Below are 19,650 nucleotides of genomic sequence, written 5' to 3'. Positions count from 1 at the left end.
GCCATATCTGACCTATAATCCTCTTAGCCCTTTCATTACTTCTGAGATTTTCAAGTCTACAGCAACTCTTTTTTTACACATCCAATGAGAATCCCAAGAACACATGCAGAACATTAATACTTTTTCACAGGTTTCTAAAGTTTAAAAAGGTTTCCCTTACATTTTGCCCTGGGGATATGAAAATGTCTTTCAGAAACTGATGCATATTCACTGGAATGAGGAACCAAGGTGGAGCTGATTCCTATGAAATCACCACTTCAGTGGTTTATGGTGGTATTAAGCTCTGTCTCACCATGAAAAGACACATTATTTCTGTGGTTCTTGATGACTTTTAAAAAGCATGAGCCTACATGAGAAAGCAAATATAATAGAATTTTTACATACATAAGTAGAAAAAGTCCTTAATCAAAAATTCACTTCAAGGGATGATAAACAGAATTCTGTCTCAGAGACAGAATTAAAAGTCTAAAAAGAAAACTCCTTCAGTAATATTTCATTTGAATAAGGGAAGGTTAAATAATTTTAGTATTACATGTATTGTGGTCACTTGTAAAGATGAGCATGAATCCTCAAAAATTATACCAGAAATACCCTCAGGACCTGTTTTAGTGGTGAGCTTGGCAGTGCTAGGTTAACAGTTGGACTTTATTATCTTAAAGGATTTTTCCAACCTAAATCATTCTGTTCTAGGCAGTAAAAAAATGCTCATACAAGAGCATCTGTAAGTTCATAGAACCACACCTGTTTCAAGGCACACCTGCACAGCTACATACAGTGTTTCTGGCTAAAAGTGTTTTGAAACAGAAACCAAAAGTAAAAGGTTCTCTTTTCCATTTAATGAATGGTCCTAATTTGTGAAACAGTTTGAAAGATTGAGTTAAATCTGCATTTAAAACAGCTAAAGTTGACTCTTCCATTTCTGAAATAATATAATTAAAGTTTGTTATAAAAGTGGTTTTTCTACAATTGCAGCAGCATAAGTGTTCACAGGAGCTTCATCTTTTTGAAGCTGTAGAAGTTCAGACTGGTTCTGATAGACTGTAATTAATATGAAAAACTCCACAGTGACCTCTGCTTGGGAGCACATTGGAGCCCATATCGAATCACAGCGCACTTAACATTAGGATAATCATTACATCCTCTACAAATCATTAGAAATTTTATTTAACTGAAATGAAATTTGATTTTCATTATTTTCTCATATAGGCAATTCTTTTATTTACATTTTTGCAACCACATGAATTAAAGTCTGTCATTCTTTCAAGAGACTAATTTCATACCAAAATACATACAAAGTAGTCTTTGGGGGGAAAACACATTTCCTTGGGGTTTTTTATGTTGCAAATTGGTGCTTAAAAAATTGAAAATTGACAAAAAATCTATTTTTAACTGAAACATGTCTTGGGGGAGAAATAATGGAGGAATTTTTTTTTCCTTAAACAACAGTATTTGCAGTTTGCTGATAACTTACAACCAACAGCCTTAAAGCTTCTTCACTGCATATCACAGTAAAGAAACACGAACACTCTGGAGCTATTTAAGAGACATAACTCCACAAATTTTGTCATGACGATGCAAAAATAAAAAGTTAACGATAAAACGTGACTTAATCTTCCAAAAATTGTAACAGGCAAGAAAAGCCTAGAGGTTTTAACCCATGATTTAGTTAAGGTTATTTTCATTCTGTTCCAAAAGGTTAGTCTGTTTTTCCAGAGCAGAAAAGAACAGCAAATGCTTGGAAATACATCTGTAGGACCTCTACTATTTCCCTCTTGGAGCAAGACACAAAACAAAAATCTTAGTGATTTAAGCCTTTGAAATGGAAGATTTCCCAGAAAGTAAAGATGTGTTTTCACAGTGATTCAGGCCAAAGAAAAACAAACCACCCCAAAATACAAGAAAGATGTCTTTCAGCAACCAGAGAATCTCAAAAAGCCATCAATTCAAATATTGGATGAAGGGTTACCTACCTACTAGATAGTTAGGTAAAAAAAGGAGTTCAATGCACTCAAGTGCTTAGTTTTTCTTGACTAGATTGATATTGCTGGAAATTCTGGTGGAAAAATCATAAAAATTAGGAGTGTTCTTCACCTCAGTCTGGTTCAGTTCTAACACTATTGGATAGAGTGGTTTGTAGCTGATAAAGGGAAAATGTGTCAGTTTGAAAATAAAAGAACAGCACATTTCTCCAGTAACAGACTCATGCCTGTAGTCCAGGTTGTCTCAAGCTGCATTAGCAACATGTCTGTCTAATATAGGGTGTCTTCTGAAATGTATTCAGTGATGCCTTACTAAAAGATAAGACTGATCCTTGGCTCTGCTAAGTATGCAATTTGCCAGAGGAATCAACAGCAACTGGAGTCATGGGGCTTAGCTGACTGGGTATTGGTTGTTTGCCACAGCATTAGATTTTAGTATTATGGTCAGTGGTTTTTTTTTTTCTTCTCTCTCCACAAAGATGGCATTTTGCTTCATTTTCTGCTTTCAAAAAATAAGAACTGATTCAATGAGAGAATGGGTTGTAGTTCAGGAGGCAGGGTTGCCAAAAGCATCATTATTTCTCTACATTTTCCACAAATGCACTGGGTAACAAAAGCTGTAAGTTGGCAGCTGCAAGTCAGTCAGGTATATTCTGCCAATAGGTGACAAAATGGGAATTGTACTGCCCAGAGAATAGCATTTGAAAGTCTAACACTTGCCACTTTCAAGGTCATGGTCTTTGTGGATCCCTTCCAGCCCAGGACACGCTGTGATTCCTGTGTGGCTCAAACACTGCTACAAGGTGCACATGAAGAAGCAGAAGACCAAAGGCTGCCAGACCTCAGTTTCTGTTGGCTGCACATGGACTCCAGCCCTACATCCCACGCTATTAAAGCAACCATTTGGTATCTAAAGTTAGATAAAAGTATTTTCTGGCACCAACTGTGGCCAAGCAGGAGAAACCTATGGAACTGTAAGGACACACCACTTCACAACTGTCTTGCTAGGGAAGACAAAGAGAAGGTTACACCAGAGCAGGTGAGCAACTCTGGAAAAAGCAGTTTGTGTAGCTTCAGTCTGCAAATCATTGATGAATAGAAACTTTTCATACGTAGGAAATTCAAGTTTACCTTCAAAACTTCTGTCCTGAAGGAACACTTAAAGTAAGCTTTTTCCCTGAGAAGGAATTACATCTAAGACTTTAGTATTAGATGCTTTAAATATCTAATACATATGAAGATACAAGTATACATAATGTTTTGAAAAATCTTTATTAATTATTTGATAAACCTATGCTCCTTCATACTCAGTCTTTTCATTGATGTCACTTTAAGAAACAGAGGAAGCATCAAGATGTGGGAGAGAAACTGGAAAGTGATCAGTATGAAAAACCTACTCTTGTGGCCAAAGCCCAAAATGCAAGTTCTGATGTGCAATATGACACGGAAATTTGAAGCTTTCAAGGCAAAGCTGTACATAACAATTATAAAATAAGGGTTGACAGAAACATTTAATTATTACATCCCACATTTAACCTTTGCATAATTGAAACTCTAAGAGTTATACTTCAATGCAAAGGATGAAACAAAATTATTTCCTCCTTCATTCCAAATAGCATCTGACCAAAGTTCCTCCCTTTTGCAAGACATCAGAGGTTAATTATCTAATGCTGAACAGCTCTATTGAAGTGTACCATGCCTGTCTCTTCACAGTCACTACTGAAATTCTAACATGGTCAACACTGTTACAAAGAACTATTCTTATGAGTGGTTTGTAGCTGATAAAGGGAAAATGTGTCAGTTTGAAAATAAAAGAACAGCACAATACTTGGAGAAACATGACAAAATCTTACCGCTACATTTCCATTGCACCCTTCGGACTGGCAAACACCTCCTATTCTGTTGGGAATTAGCACATCATCCCAGCAAGATGGGCCCTTCAAAATAAAACCAAAGCATACAAAGATTATGATTTACTTCATAAATAAATATATAAAATTTGGTTTTGTTGCTGCTTTTCCTACTCTTGTTTCTTTTAGATTTTAGCTAGACAGTTTTATCATGATTACAATGAGAAATCATTTAGTTTTTATAACAACATTCACCAGTAAAGCCCAGTGACAAACAGGACATGTGGTCCCTCCACCCTAAGGTCAGTGCTGTGAACAGGCTTCATTAGTAGGTTACATTTTCTCAGCTAAAGACAGGTACTGAGTTAATCACAATTAAAAAGCTACAAAGACTCATTGGTTCAACACTGTTTACACGTGGGCCTGCAGCTGACTAAAGGGAAAAGGGAAGAAAGATAACAGTTGGAAGAAGAATAGACAATTAGAAAAACTGTAGATAGATTTCTTGGCTGTAGATAAAGCCTTTACTTAACTGTAATACAACATAATGAAAATATTAAGTGAGAATTGTTATTAGATTTCTGGATATTTACATTAACTTCCATATTTATCAGTCATTATTAAAGAAACTTAAAAATCCCCAACCCCCAACAACAAAACAATATAAAACCCAGAAAAAAAACAGACAAAAAATCCTTATCAAACTTTACAGTGACTTTTTGAATATACGGAGTTCATTTATGAGTATATTACCAAGCAAATAAAAAAAAAAAAAAGGATTGCAAATCATCAATTTTTCAAAACGGAAAAATAATGCAATTAACAGGATGATCTATCAAAGAAGAAAAATTTTATATATATATATATATACACCATATATTGGAGCATTTAAAAAATATTTTGCATCACAAAATATTATCACTTGTATGCTTTCTCTTTTTATATTAATTTTACACCAATTAATATTTAATTTATAGACAACAAAATCAATATGAGCAATAGATTTGAAGTTTACAGGTATCCATATACATAGTGGAAACAAACAACTAAGATATAAAAAATGAAAACATTTGGTACTTGGATTACTCAGTGTTTGGGATAGAATTGGTGCCCAGGAAATAGCAGAAAATCTTCATCCAGAGTATCAAATATGGCAGTCAAGACATTGTCCACATTAGTGAAATTAGTGCCTACTTAAAACACAGCTGAATTACAAAGTAATCCAGTGTCACATCCAGATCCAATTCCTTTTAATTCTGTATCAGGCACTTCAGCATTGTATGGGCACAGCTGAAATGATTTTAGAATTTTCTTAGTAGTGCGGACTTAGTTATAAAATGTTGATCCAGCCTATCTAGAAAGTTGAGTAAAACAACTTGCTCTTCACTGAGCTCCACTCTCGAGTGTCATCTAGCTGAAGTGCTGGCATATGAGACAGGTAAAAAAAAGAGCTTTAACACATGTAAGTTGAATTGCAGGTAGACACAGGGGTGACAAATCATAGTTTTGTGTCCTTGGGTGAACACAACTGGAGTGGAGTTAGTATAAAGTAATAATACTTGATATTGGGGTGGGAAAGGGGGCACCTTGATTTAATGATTTAAAACATTTGAAAAATAAAGTTTGCCACCAATTATTCCAGTGAATTTTGACTTCTCATTAAGTTTAAGCATTCCAGAAAATTTGCAGGAAGAACAGTAAGGCCACCTTGAGATGCTGCACAAAGAACCACCTTCTTTTAATTGCTTTCAACTTAGTAGTTAAAAACTTTCATTTGATGCTCCCCATTTATTTATTTTTCCCCATGCCACCAAAGATTGAACAGGTCTCTAGCATTCCTTCCACAGCAGTTTACTTTTCAGGGAAGAAAGTAATCTACCTTCCCATCCTTCATATAGGTGCTGTTCCTTATATTTTACTTTTTATCTTTTAGTAGCTCTTCCAACTCTATCATTTAGGAATATAATGAACATCACACAGTACACGACTTACACGTTGGACCAGTGAATAGGAAGATGATGTCTACAAATTTGTTCAAGTCCTCCTAAATACTTTATAAAACGAAATTTACTTTGCTGATGGTTACTATGCACCAATGCAGTATTTTGGTGGAGTTATCTATCAGAGCTCCTAGGTCTCATTGCTACTTATATCTCAAAATCCATTTCATATATATTATAAATCTGAAGGGTTTTTCTCCAAGTGCACACAGTTTAATAGTGATATATGTTAAATTTCAACTGCCATTTCAACAGCAGTTGCAATGTGCATCCCAAGGTCCACAGAGAGGCTTCTAGCAGGCACTTCCTAAGTTCTCCCGTACTGAACCTATCTGCCTGCTTCCAAGGATGAACCAGCTATATACCTCACTCTCCAAGTCTATGGCCATCACCTAATGGACCTTCTGCTCCTGTTATACCTTAAACAGACTCAGCAACAGTTTTTTCTGCTGTTTGCAGGTAAGATACTTCAGCAATTTCACCCAACAAATTGTATTTTTATATTTAAAGTACTGGATTTTTTTTTTTTTTTTTATTTCTAGTAGTTTAGTTATCACTGTTAAAGACCTGATCTTCATTAGTAACATTATAAACCAAGTGTCCCTTCTCTTGGCAGTTCTTTGATCAACTTTTCCATAACATAAGCTGATAGCATCCAGACTTTTACTCTTGGGATTGTGATTTGACATGATACTTACACAATTTACATTAAAGTAATTTAAATATCCCATTATGACAGTTTTTCCTCCACTTTCAAACTTTTGCTTGCTATCATTATCTGGTCACACAGTTGTTATTGACTTGATAGACACAACCAAGACTAACAAGTTAATGTTTGATTAACATCTATACCTCTTCCTCCATACTCATATTTATTAACATATTTTTATTAAATACTTTTTTTTTTTTAAATTTGAGGAATTGAATAGTTTTTTTTTTTTTTAGTTTTGGCTAATCCTTAATATGATTTCCATTTGGGAAGAGGATACTAAAAAAAAAAAAAAAAAAAAAAAAAAAAAAAAAAAAAAAAAAAAAGGATGAGAAATCAGAAACAAGTGTGCTTTATAAAACTTGGGATCTAAGAAGGGATGGGGATAGGGGAGAACACTCATTTGATAAAAAACCCCAGAAACATATTTACTCAAATCCCAAAAAAGCCTTTTTTCTTTTTTTTTTTTTTTTTTTTTTAATCTGGTACTGGTAACGTGGGACAATGATTTTTCCTGTTTCTTCATTCTTGTGTGATTAATAGGACACTCTCAAAGTTAATGATGCTACACCAGCATATACACAAAAAATAGTCACACCAAGATACACACCAAGTTAATTTAAATGAGTGTGTAGAAGCACTTCCACAGGTATGCTATCAGCTCTAACTATCTTGATTTTTTTAAGAAGAAAATATTTCAAAATAAACTTCTTAGAGGAACTAATGTTTTACTTCACTGAAGTTATTTCAGTTGAAAACTTCCCAAATATTCATTAGTTTGCAGATCTGGGTATATAGTCACAAAAAGGTAAGAAGGTATATTAATTGTCAAGCTAGGAAAAAAACCCAAAATATCCACAGGATCATTTATAAGGTTGAGGTTCTAGAAAAATGCATTTTTAAAAGAAACCAAAAAGGGATGAATTGATGCAATGTTGACCATTAGAATTAACCACTACAAGTAACACCGTATCAAGTCCAGATATGCTTAGTATGAGAATATATTTCATTAATTAACAGTTACAATAATAATAGGAAGTTTGCAGTCACCTTTAAGTTCTTATTTCCAAGGGAAAGCTAATGTACTACATGGCTTGAAATGAACTTGCAGTTTTCTCTCTCTCTGCAATCATTTCCTCATGATGTTTCTCAAGCACACTAGACTACTTTGCACCTCACTATTTGAAATAAAAATGTCATCATTTACTAAAAGCATGTTAGAGCATATACACAGGGAACTGGGAGCACAGTTCCACGTTATCAGCAACTATCAACTGCTCACTCACACTGTAGCTAAGAACTTCCTATTTTTCCCTTGATAAAAACCCCCACAATATTCATCACTTCTTTAACTCTTATGACAAATATAAAACCTGTAAAAAAGTCAGATGCATGTAACTCTTTTGGCAATGTTAACCAGACCCAGCTTTAAGTCAACAGTGGTTTCTATTTTTTCTGTTCTAGCACAAGTTACATCAAGTTCTTAAGGCACAAGATGGCATTGATCCAGCAGGAATTATAGAGTGACAGAATATAATGGGTTTCAGCCTGTTTAGCATTGATGAGTAGAGAGAAAAATGTAGTAAAACAATAAACCCCAATCAACCAGAGAGACCCTATTCCACACCTCATTTTCCAAATTAGTAAGAGGAAAAATCTCCTTTTCCACATCTGTTCTTGCCATCCTTCATGGCCATATTTTATTATAATTGCTAATTTAACACAGTTTCAAAAGATTCAGTGTGCTTGAAAATTTTAGTTTTGCACCTTCAAAACAAAAATAGAAGAAAAGACATTTGTCCTTGAAAAACACTGTGCATTCAAAATGTTAATGTTTCTGTCGCCAGAGTACCACTAAATGTCATTGCTACAATTGCATCAAAACACAATTAGGAATTCTGGCAAGATAAACACTTGGAAATGCAATTTTTGTATCGTTCTTTCTTGAGTCTAAGAAAAGCTTGTCAACCTGCAGGCCAGCCAATCACTTGTGGTGTTATAACACCGCAGGCTCTAGTGTTTGTAATTATTAGTTCGCATTAATCAAGAACATACTGTGAGAGGAACAAAGCCTTCTGATTGCGAGATTAAAGCAACTGCCCCTCTTGTACCCAGCAAATGGCTCACAGAGAAAGCTGTGCATCAAAATAAACACATCAGAGAAGGCTCTTCCGGTGGATAAGTGGGAAAATGACAGAATAAAGGAAGAAACAGAAAGAACACCACTGAATAGAAAAAGTCATACCAAATGTACTTGAGTATTTCCCAAATAAGTAGGTACGGAAATTTCTCTGCCTTTAGCATATGGCAGTTGTTCCTTTCCTTTCTGAAGGGGAAAGCAGGAAAAAAAGTTGGTGAATGGTATATTAAGCTTGAAGTGAAACTCCTTTGCAACATATGAAGAACAGGGAGGCCTGAGATGTTTTTTCAATGTATGAGGGAAGTACTGGAAGTCTGTGTACATTCCACTAGTATACTGTACTGATGCCCAGTTCAGAGGGCAGTACAGTTCACTCTACTCTCAGCAGCTCTTTATACTGTAGCCAAGATCCAGTTTTTTATTGTAGAACCAAAACTAAATTTTCATCAGAAACCTTTCAAAAAAAATTTAAAAAAAGTTTTAAAAAAACCCCAAACAAACCAGAAATAGCATCTAGAGGTCTTGGTTGACAAATTATTCAAAACATGGTTGCTGACAGAACTGTTGACCTGTGAAGTAAGGGAAAGGTCAGAAGCAGAGGTCAGCAATGGAAACCAGTGATTCATCAAAGACTCTGAATCACTTAAAAGGCTGGAAACTATCCATGTTTCAATACTTTGTATTTTCCCCACTTTATATTCCCCTCTAGTGAACAATATGCAGCAGAATATCATTAAAACACAGAAGCTTTGTACCTTCTAGTATCTACATAAGAAACATAAATCATTAAAATGTTGAGCAAATGACCCAACCAAGGAAAAGCTATTAATGCAGTAGGATTTTTAAAGCTATGTAAGAAATAATTTCAGGTCTTGGGGGAATTTAAAAATCAGCATTCGGGACACAGGAGAAGTGCTAAATCTGATGCAAATCATGCAAACATTGAGGCTTCTCTGCAAAGTTGTGGCTACTGTCTTGTTTGTTTGACAGCATTTGAAGAGCTAGATATTGTATAGGGAACCTCAGCATTATTTCAGGATCTTGAGACAGTAAGACAGGAAAAAATCTCCCAAAATACAAGGCTTACTAAATAAAATTATTTCCTTTTTGCCACTCTAACAGCAATGTCCACACCAAGTTACCACAATTCACTGCTTCCAATGCTAGAACAGGTGGACAACTCTGCCTCCCAGACACAGCAGGAACCAAGACATAATATAAGTATGCATCTCTCCTATGAGAAAAGACTTAAAGAATAAGAAGTTTTTTCAGCCTGGAGAAGTGAAGGCTTATGGGTGATCTAAACACAGCCTTTCATCACCTTAAGGGGAACTTACTGGAAAGATGGATGGGGACTTTTCACAAGAGCATGCAGTGACAGGTTAAGGGGGAATGGCTGCAAGCTAAAAGAGTGTAGGTTTAGATTCAGCATGAGAAAATAATTCCTTACTAGGAGGTAGTGAGGCACTGAAATAGGTTGTCTATAGAGATTGTGGATGCTCCTTTGCTGGAAATGTTCAAGGCCAGGTTGGAAGGGGCACTGAGGGGCTCTGGTTTAGTGCAAGGTGTCCTAGCCCATGGCAGAGGGCCAAATGATCTTTAAATGATCCCTTCCAACTGAACTTATTCTACAATTTCTACTAAATGTTTAAATATTATACAGATATTTTTTCCCTAAGTAAAACTATGAACTATGGATGCTAAACACAGCATCCAATCTAGCACAAAATGCATTTCTCCAAATTCCCAAAGCCCAGCCTATCAGCATCCCTCACAAGAAAGAGAAGATAAAAATAGTTTATATATGAGATTACTCTTGAACTAGCCAGGATGTTCTTGCTGGCCTTCCACAGATGTTCTACTTAAGACACATGAAAATTTGTTATGGTAGATAATCTACTGAATGGAAAAACTGTCAGATTGGCAACTTCGAGGACCAGAATCATCTGCTTAACACAAAGGCAGAGGTAATTAAAGTTTACCTACAACTTAGGCAGATCTACAAGGACCATTGCCAGCAGGGAGAGATTAATTTTTGTTCCAAAGCTATGTATTTTTTTAATATTTCTGACAAAACTGATGCAAACTGACTCGCACATGGGGACACGTTTTTGCAGGTAAAGCTAACCAGCTTCCTGTGGACTGACTTTGACAAGCAATCTCCCATACAGCAGGAAGAAAAGTACAGAAAATAAAACTACTAAATGAATCTTTGGGTTGGTTTTAAAGAGTTTTGTGATATGGGACTGGGAGGACTGGAGTTAACTAACTGCTCATTCTAAACAGTATATTAAAGAATCCATCAGAAGAAACGTTCTTATTATTATTGACTTTGGTTATTAGGCCAAATCAATAAAGCACATGGATAGCTTTGTTTACATGAGAAACAGCACTGAAGAGAAGTCAATCACATGCTTTAAGTCTTTGTGGGGACTGAACCTACTTGTTTGATTTATAGTAGGATCTTAGAGACAAAATTTTCCTTTAAGAGCGACCAGGCTAATTATTAAATTGACAGTTCTATGTCAATAGTTATAACTCTTCCAACATTAAGTAGCAGACAATTAGCTGAACTGCTCACAGGCATGTAATTATGAACATTTCCTGCATGATAGTTATTTCAAATGAAACATGAGCGGATCACATCTGTAACTGAAAATGTAGGTAAGTATAGTAAAAATAATCACATTGTTTTATTAATCATTGCTTTTTCTTTCTTAACACAGGTTTCTTTCTTAACACAGGTTTCTTTGTTAAAAATAAAAAAAAGAAGAAAAGAAAAGACATGAATGAGATGCTTTTAATAATTCTGGTCTTTTCTTTCATACTATTTATAGTACAATGATTTACAAGAGTCATCCTGCTGGACCTCAAGGAAATAATGAAGGCTCATAAAAGACACCCAAGATAAAGGGCTGCAGATTCATCTCTTCCTTGACAATATTTTATAGCATGCATTCTGTTGCCAGCACAAACACTTTCTTATATAAGAAATAAAAAACAATTATTCAAAGTGTGCCTTTGTTTGGTCTTTCCCAGCAAAAAAGGGGCAGAAAAGAGAAGAAAGATAGTACAAATACAACTGCAGCTGAAAAACTGAACAACATAGTTCTGCTGCTGCTCTAAACTTTAGTCATGAATGAGAGAGATAGAGCCATAACAAAGAGTGGATATAAAGCCTCCTAAACCAAACAACCAAACTTCTTTCAAATAATCTGACTAATTATTTCTAATCCATAAATAAATAATAGATATAATAAATAATTTATAGATTTCTAGTCTATAAATCTTTCTATGTAGATGGTATTAAATACTTTTTCAAGGCTGAAAGAAGAAAAGAGAATCAGAGAAAACACCTGTAATTCTCCAAACATGCCAAGTAGTTACTGTGTCCATTAAAAAAATAAACTGAAATCCACAGTTACAAGTGCTAACACCAGCAGATCTCACTGAGGTCAGGGTAACCAGGAACAGACTAAAGCCCTCTGGCTTCAGTTGCTGTTTCTGCTGTGGTGACTTTTCAGGGATTCTTCTACAGGGGAGGAGGCAGAGCTAATGGACTGGAGAAATCAAAACTTCTAAGACCTACCCCTGTTTTTCCTCCAGCTGGGATGTGCTCACAGTTATTTGAGCCACAACTGTCAACATATAAAAAATAGCACTTTTTGAGGACTTTTGGCTGGGATCAGAAAGTGCAAAGGCTGTTTTTTTTTTTCTACCTCATCCCTTCTAAGACACAGTTACAAGCTGTAAAAGCTGCCAGAACTTGGATTAAATTTACTGTGTACCTCAGCTTTTCCTGAAGTGGCAGCTGCCTGCAGCAGATGGATTTTGTCCTGCAGGACTCTGGGCAGAGAAGATCAGCCCAGCACCAGTGGGTGCTCCATGCAGGGTGAGAGGGGGATGCTGGGGCCTGATCAGAGCCCTTGGGGGGCTGACAGACTTGGCACAATTTTGAAAGAGAAGTGATTAGCATAAAGATAGATTATCAGTTACCTTTAAGTCAGAGAGCTCTAGAGGAGCTGCAGAGGAGTGTCAGCCATTCAGAGGTGAAGCACTTTCAGGATCAGGCAGGAAACCCTCATGTCTTTCACTTCACCAGAAATGGGTGGCAGCATTAACATTCAGTAAAAATATTTCAAATTCAGCATGAAACCATGCTGCTGATTCTGGAGCTCATAATAAACCAGGATTGCACTGAACATTCTATTTCTTAAGGCAAATCACTCAGAACAGAGTAGGTGAAGAAATGTTTTCTGCATGAAGGTATTTTTTTACCAGTCACAGCTATAATCACATGTCAGGTATGAAGCCATTTAATCTAAAAGCTTTGGGCCACAGAAACATTGAGCAACTCCATACATTTTAGGCAGAAAAGATTATGCCAGTCCTGCAATTTGGATACTTCATAAGCTACATCTGCATGAGAAATATATGGACTAAATGAAGTAGTACATAAAAAAAAATCCAAGCTAAGCCAACATACAAGTCAAGGTCTGCAGTTAACATATTGCTAATAATGCCAACTAGACACCTTGCAATTCCACTATTATGAGTTGAAGTTAAACAAAGGCAATAAACCAAAGACGTAAAATAAAAATCCAAGACTCATGAATATTCCACAGTAATAATTTAATGCAGATGTAATTATTGCATGTCAGATGGTTACAATTTAAATGTATTTTTTGACTAGGATGAAAAAGCGAAAAATCTTTTGGCAGAGAGACAAAGCTAGAGCATTTCCACTGTAGGCAATACTCGGAGCAGCCCTCAGTCCATTGATTCACATCTGCAAGGCACCATGAGACAACATGTGCAGAGACATCCATTCAACTACCTGGGCTATGGGAAATCCACATGGAGTGAACACTGCCCTTAGCTACATGTTCCTGCCATTCCCTTTCCTTGTCCCAGCTGTCATCTACTGCTTCCTTGTTTCTGATCTTTTTACTTTGTCCAAAGGGTGTCTCTCCCATTCCTGTGGTAAGACACACACCCACCCCAAGGATACCACATACATCTTAAAAATATCCCAACTAATCAACCACAAAACCAAAAAAAAAAGCCCAAAATGACAAACAAACAGAACAGCTCCCCACCCCAGAATTCCTTCCACATTTTTATTAAGAATAAATTTCTCAACTAATCACTAAAGCTAAAGGGCCACTAGGAAGAAACTCAATTCATAAGGTGTTCAGATATTTTTTCCACTTACTGTGGTTATATAAAACTGTAAAATCAAGATTACACACTACAGTATCTGAGGAAAATAGATTGCTATATCATCCATTTTTGATTTTACACATAATCAGAAACCCTGAAAGACAAAATCACATCCATTTCAGCAAGAATATTTCAATCTTCCAAAAGGAAAGGTTATAGGATACCAAAGACTCTTTTGTTTCTAAAAAGGAGAACTAAACAAAAATGTTGTCTTGGATGTTTTTTCCTGAATTCTACAATTACAGTAAACTTTACATATGCATCAGCATATTCACAAACAAAAATATCTTTATTTTAGCTATTAAGAAATACAGACAGCCCTGTATCAAGTGCATTGTTCAGATTCATTGGAGAACCACTTAAGATTATGTTGCATGTATGGTGGTTTTAGAGTTTGTTATTTTTCCCCTAAGATATGATCCTGCTACCACACATTAAAGAAAATATGATTCTTTAGTTACGTTCTCGTGTAAAATGCTTAGAGTTAAAGAATTAAGATTGTTCCAGGCAGTTCAGAATCCTGCCTTTGCCATCAAGGTACTGCACACACTGGAAGGAGTTGATCCAAAGCCCTCACTGAATCATGGCATTGTTTGGGTTGCAGGGGCCCTTTTAAGCCCATCTACTCCAACCTCCCTGCAATAAACACTGACAACTTCAACTGGATCAGGTTGCTCAGAGCCCCATCCAATCTGACCTTGAATGTTTCCAGGGATGGGGCATCCACCACCTCTCTGGCAGCCTGTTCCAGCAAATCACCACCTACCTTGTGGGAAACACCTTCCATATTTCCAATCCAAATGTGCTCTCTCTTCTAGGTAAAACCATTACCCTTGCCCTGTCACAACAGGCCCTGCTAGAAAGTCTGTCCACATCCTACTTATAAGCCCCCTTTAAGCACTGAAAGGCCACAGCCCTGCCTCCCTGGAGCCTTCTCATCTTCAGGCTGAAAAACCTCAACTCTCAGCCTGTCTTTTCGAGAAGAGGTGCTCCAGCCCTCGCACCATTTTTGTGGCATAAGCTGTCTTATTAACACAGAGATATATTCCTATAATCTAGCATCAAATTTCCCAACTTTTTTTTCTCTGAAAACAGTGCTTTAAAAATATTTCAGACATTTTTCCATTTTATCTCTCTCCCCGTGCATGAATCTTGAATTATTCCTGACTTATTTTTTATATATTGGCACAACCAGAAAATAAATTAAACCCATCTTTATGGTTTTCACAAAAATCAGTGAAAAGGTGAATGAACTCAGGCTAAAGAACATTTGAAATGAACTCTCCCATTTTCTAACAGAAGCTCTTGAGGCCCCTGCATAACAGTAAAGGGTGTCCCAAGCCCTGAATTTGGTAAGAACTTTGTCTAGTTTGTGCATACAAGGTGATCTCTGCAGATGTCTTGCCCAAGAAGCCTTTGAAGGATGTTAAGCTGGAGAAATGCCTCATTTCTTTATACCTGCTCTGAATAATTTATATAATTCTAGGAGCTGATTTTCTTTACTAAGAGGGATTTGGGGCATAAGCATTGACTTCCCCTGTGCTCCAGTGTTCTGAAGAGACACTCACAAGGCTCAAAGGACAGCACAGCAGGACTTCACTGGGACAACTCCACCCCACATCCGCCCTGCTCCAGGCTCAGATGGGTTTTTCTAGGTTTAGCTTTTGATTTCCTTCCACACAAAAGAGTCAGATACACTCTGCTACAAAATGATTAACTCTCTAGACACAGATGGTACGTTGGAATCCACTTCAGAAGCATTAGAAAGTATAGAAATAAGTTTCTTTAAAAGGTGATTGCTAACAGGATATTTTGAAATGGGTAATTCAGGACAGATCAGCTAGAAGCTACATAAGACATCATTTAATTTCACAGTGAAGTTCAGAGTTCCACTGAATTCTGAGCAGCCTGAGTAGAAGATTTTAGTTTTGTAGACAAGATATCTTTATTTAATTTACAAAGGTTATGACTTGCATTCAAATTACTGAATCCATTTCAGGCTAGGACCACCTGTTAAACCAAGTATGCTAATCATTTCAGAAAAGAGTAGGCCCTCAGACATAAAATCAGGGTACTTCTACAGTGGAATGACAGTAATTTCAAACTTATTTGCATTTCCACAGACTTTAATACATTTTATTCTGAAGACAGAGTTCCCTTTTTATCTCTTCTGTCACATGGAAAGAAAACAGATATATTATTTAAATGTTTGGCATTTTATAATAACATTTTAACTATCAATGTGATGTTTTCCTTGCTAATGGCTCAGTGTAAACCGTGACAACTGATAAAATTGATTAACGGGAATTAATATTATGATTAATTCACAGTTCAGTGCCTATAGCAGTGGCCTAATCAGTACTTTTTATTTATTTGTCATCAACAGGCTTAGCTATAACAAATTCAGTTATGATAATGAAAAGGGTCTAGAACTGGCACTTTAATCAGAACATAGATGTGGAGCACAATATATATTAGTAAACCTGGCACAACTTCCTCAAATACACAAATGCCAGCACAACTGTTCTTTCTAGCTCTGTTCCACTATTCCAGGTCTCACATATTTCTCTGAGACTCAGTCTCTATATGAGGCACAAGCTGTTAATCTTTATTTAAAGTTTTGATCTGATCTGAACAGACACTACATCTCCAGAGCAACTAATAGCCCAGAATTGCAACTCTGTAAACAAGACAATTATAATTTAAGGCAGGGCCTTCTCTTCACAAAGATAAAGCATATGTAAGCCCATCACCTTCACAGAGTGCAGTCTGTACACAAGAAATCTGAGGGGATTATCTCCTTGTTGCAAAAATTGACACCAGATACTACAGAGTGAACAACTCTGATGAAAACCAAAAGGGTCAAATGCATTTAATCTGTTATGGATAAGAGGGAAATAAAATAATTCTCATCATCTTTGTACAACCTTTTTTACCTTCATCTCCTAAGTTAGAAGGTCTTTTACTTGCCTATACCTAGAATTTTTAAAAAAAAGCTACCAAAAAGAATGCCACTCAAAGTTTGAGTTGTTTAGGGGGCACGGAGGGAGGGAGGGATAAGGGGAGCAGCAAATTAAAAAAGGATCTAATGTCTCTTTTTTCATAGCTTCATGGATGAGGAATGCCACTATGAGTCAAAAGTCAGGAAAATAGTACATAATAAATACAAAAACTCTAATATACATGAATAGGAGTGATATTTTACACATCAGTGTTATGCTACCCTATGTTATTCATGCCAATATTCTTCCATCAATTCCATTTGAACAATCTCCAAATTGTCAATCTCCAAATTATCAACAGAAGAGCACAAGTTTCCCTCATAAAGTTTCTACAGTTTTCCACAGTGATGAACACAAAAAAAAAAAAAAAATGTTTCAAGTTACTGTGTATTTAGAAAACACACTTAGATTTGGAAAAAAAAAAAAAATCCAAAGCAACTCACACCTTAAAATTTTAAGCAAAATAAAGAACACAAACTCATGCTCTCCACTTTCTGAGCTCTTTCCTGCTAAACTCTATCAAGCTTCCTTAGGAAAAAAAAAAAAAAAAAAATTAGATAAGCTTTATTCTCTAGAACATTGATGCTCCCACCACACGGACTATAGATGGACATTTATGCATGCAATCTATGCACAGGCATTTAATTACACTGTGCAAATATCCATGTGCTGCACTGGACAAATTCCCATAGGGTATAACTCCTTTGAGGTAGAGGGTTGCAAAAGCAGAGAAGAAAATTTTATTACAAGCAGGAAAGAGAAGACAGCAATTTTGTAGTAATCAAATAATTGTATTGGAGAAAGTGTTTGTAGTCCAATATCTAACAGGAATAGTTGGGATTTGAAAAAAGAGGTTTCTATTCAGAGCTCTCACTTGCCCACTGAGGGGCTGTAGGAATGAGACTTTCTCTCATGGCCCACCATTTTCTAAATCCATAATATACTAATCTTCGTCATACTGCCTCAGAGTTATTGAGAAATCTTTACTTTTAAATTTAGCATAACTTATAATATAGCATTAAGCTAAAAAAATTATTATTAAGAGCATTGATTTAGAAATAAAAGTTATTACAGCAATGAAACTATGAAGTAGTCCTACTGGCTCCTGTTACAAAATTATATTTTCCAATAAAATTGGAAGAAGGATTTGTTCTCTACTAAGATCTTAAAAAAAAAATTCCTCAATCAGTATTGTCTGGTACTTTAAGTTTTAATTTTAGTTCTCTTCAGCAGACTTAGAGATTATATTTCCTATTACACAAGGAGAAACTGCTTCCTTTTAAGCTCAGAAAAACAATCTCCTCTTTCACAATCATGGTTTGCAATTAACTTCTCATCTTTAATGTAAGAATAGAATTTATCAACCCATGCACTGTCACTTTTGTCTAATTGCGCGGTGTGATCACAGAAAATACACTGCATTACAAAAAATATGCACAGGCTGGTAAGTGCCAATGCATCCACCATTTTAAAGCATTTCCTTGGAAAGCCTTTTCAAGGTGGGAGGGGAAACAACAGCAGCAACAACAAAAAAGAAAAAACACAACAAATCCCCAGCCTTTAATAGCTTATTTATAGATAGTTTACGTTTTCCATTATAGCAATCTCCATTATCTCATATTGATATACATATGTCAGCTATATTTAGCCTTGTCTCACTTGTCATAAAAGCAATGACCTTTCAAACACTTTTCTAGCATTCTTTTAAAAAAAAACAACCACAAACAAACATGCATGTGAGTGTCAGTGAGGTGGAAAATGAGCCTTTTGAAACAAGTAAACCATCCTCCCCGCCGTATTAAGGAAACTGTAGGTCTGAACAGCAACAACAAGAACAAGGATGCTGAGCTACATTTCACTGTGCACGCTCCTAAAATAGTCCTTGACATTGCGAACGTTTGCCTTGCCTACAGGTCCCAGAGCCAAACCACCATCTGGAAGAGATTTGAACTACCATCCAGAGGCATTTCAGGATCTGAACCAAAAGCTTTACAGCACTACAATCCAGTTAATTCTATTGCTTCTAATTCCAGCTGGACTTAAAGCCTTATCTCTGCACTCCAGGCCTTCAGATACAGCCTATCACGGTAACACCAATTCCCAGAGAATTCAACTCCATGACCCAAATGAGATTAAATCCCTGCAGATAGCCCAAGTAAATGGCTCATAACTCGTTTCTGTCACTTTCACTAATGCCTTTGTACCGTGAAAGAAACCAGCAAAGGTGTAAATATCTACAAATTATTAACTGCACTTTTTCTCTTGACTCCTATCAGCAATTCCAGTTCCCTGGTTCCTGCTGAGGACATCACAGATATTTACTGGCTGAACTTTCCCTTTAAATACTGCACTAATCAGCTACTGAATATTTGTACTCTATTTCTGAGTGTTGCTCTTTTTGTTTAAACACACACACAGACATGGAAATATAAATAAATAGAGAAACATCAAGAAGGAGAGATACATCTTTGATGTAAGGTGGATTTAAACACCCTCAAGTCAGGTAATCCTGCAGCACATCTTGTGTTAAGTAGTTTTCCCCAAAAGAAAGCAGATGTAAGCTGAAAGGAAGCATTTCAAGACGTGACGTATTTAGTTTCTATTTATGAGGGCACATTTATTTTAATGAACTGAAGACACAATTCCCAAATACTCCTTTAGGATAAATAAAATAAAAAGGCAATTATCTTCTTAAAATACTGTAGATTAATAAAGAGATATTCCTGTGCAAAGCAAAGACTGACTAA

At 36.1% G+C, this 19,650-nt stretch overlaps 1 protein-coding gene across 2 annotated transcripts in view; it reads right to left on the bottom strand.

Moving 5' to 3' along the window:
* PRKN (parkin RBR E3 ubiquitin protein ligase) overlaps positions 1 to 19,650 on the bottom strand; it is a 685,695-nt gene that overhangs the window by 373,676 nt on the left and 292,369 nt on the right. For both annotated transcript variants that reach the window (XM_059841269.1, XM_059841270.1), the window contains exon 5: positions 3,833 to 3,916. In XM_059841269.1, coding sequence (XP_059697252.1) covers positions 3,833 to 3,916 — 84 coding nt within the window. The remainder of the gene's footprint in view (positions 1 to 3,832; positions 3,917 to 19,650) is intronic.

This window comes from Haemorhous mexicanus, chromosome 3 (genome assembly GCF_027477595.1).
Source record: "Haemorhous mexicanus isolate bHaeMex1 chromosome 3, bHaeMex1.pri, whole genome shotgun sequence".
Lineage (NCBI taxonomy): Eukaryota > Metazoa > Chordata > Aves > Passeriformes > Fringillidae > Haemorhous > Haemorhous mexicanus.
The sequence above is the reverse complement of the archived record's forward strand: the minus strand, read 5'-3'. Positions and strand labels throughout refer to the sequence as shown.